Genomic DNA, 1,194 nt, shown 5'->3' with positions numbered 1-1,194 from the left:
GTTCTGGACCGGACCCGGTCTTTGGTACCGTCTTAGAGGTTCTGGACCGGATCCAGTCTTTGGTACCTGTCTCAGAGGTTCTGGTTCTGGTTTTGTCCAGCTCATCAACAAGGTGGTGTTTGTGGTGAGCTTCGTGGGGAACAACGGGACGTTCATCATGGGCTACCGGGCCATGGTGATGGACGTGGAGTTCCTCTACCACCTGGCCTACGTCCTCACGTCCACGCTGGGACTGTTCGTCCACGAGCTCTTCTACAGCATCCTGGTAAGACCGGCAGAGGACCTGCAGGTCCGCAGGAGGAGTCTGATGTGTCTCGTTGTCTCTGCAGCTCTTCGACCTGATCTACAGAGAGGAGACGCTGTTCAACGTGATCAAGAGCGTGACCCGGAACGGGCGCTCCATCCTGCTGACGGCGCTGCTTGCCCTCATCCTCGTCTACCTCTTCTCCATCGTGGGCTTCCTGTTCCTGAAGGAGGACTTCATCATGGAGGTGGACCCTCTGGTGCCGCTCTCTGCAGGTGTGTTCTTCAGCTTCGAGCAGAACCTGGACTTGTGTTCCGGAGGATCTGATAATGGTGTGTATCTGCAGCTCCGGAGCAGAGCGAGGCCTCCCAGGACTTCCTGAAGTCCTGCTCCTCAGACGGAGTCAACTGCACCGCAGAGATCGGCATCAGAACCTCCTCTGAGGACGAAGGTAAGACCTGTAGGCTCTGATCATGGGTTGACCTGGTACTGTCAGCAGATACACAACGAGGACTTCACAGCAGCCGGGGGTTTGATATCAAACAGGCCCGAAACACCAGCAGATTAAAGGAGTCCCCAGCTTGCACACCTTCCAGCACCTCCATCAAGTACTCCAAGAAGGCCGGATACTCTGAATTAGCATTTGGTGCATAGGCACAAACGACATCAGAGCCTGTCCCCCCACCTAAAGGTGCAGGGAAGCTACCCTCTCATCTACCGGGGAAACTCCAACACACAGACACCAAGTCGGGGGGCTACAAGTAGACCCACACCAGCTCGGCGCCTCTCACTATGGGTAACTCCAGAGTGAAATAAAGTCCAGCCCCCCCTCAAGGAGATCGGTTCCAGAGCCCATGCTGTGAGTCGAGGTGAGCCCAACTATATTTAGTTGGTTTCTCTCAACCTCACGCACAAGCTCAGGCTCCTTCCCCACCAGAGAGATTATGTTG

General features: G+C 55.5%; 1 protein-coding gene across 1 annotated transcript in view; it reads left to right on the top strand.

Moving 5' to 3' along the window:
• Nucleotides 1–1,194, top strand: part of LOC119417371 (inositol 1,4,5-trisphosphate receptor type 3) — an 11,257-nt gene that overhangs the window by 5,690 nt on the left and 4,373 nt on the right. The window contains exons 5-7 of the mRNA XM_037684575.1: nucleotides 101–265; nucleotides 330–521; nucleotides 617–695. Coding sequence (XP_037540503.1) covers nucleotides 101–265; nucleotides 330–521; nucleotides 617–695 — 436 coding nt within the window. The remainder of the gene's footprint in view (nucleotides 1–100; nucleotides 266–329; nucleotides 522–616; nucleotides 696–1,194) is intronic.

The sequence above is a fragment of the Nematolebias whitei genome, chromosome 11 (genome assembly GCF_014905685.2).
Source record: "Nematolebias whitei isolate Nwh7 chromosome 11, NemWhi1, whole genome shotgun sequence".
Lineage (NCBI taxonomy): Eukaryota > Metazoa > Chordata > Actinopteri > Cyprinodontiformes > Rivulidae > Nematolebias > Nematolebias whitei.
Note: the sequence above shows the minus strand (reverse complement) of the source record. Positions and strands in the feature narration are given on the sequence as shown.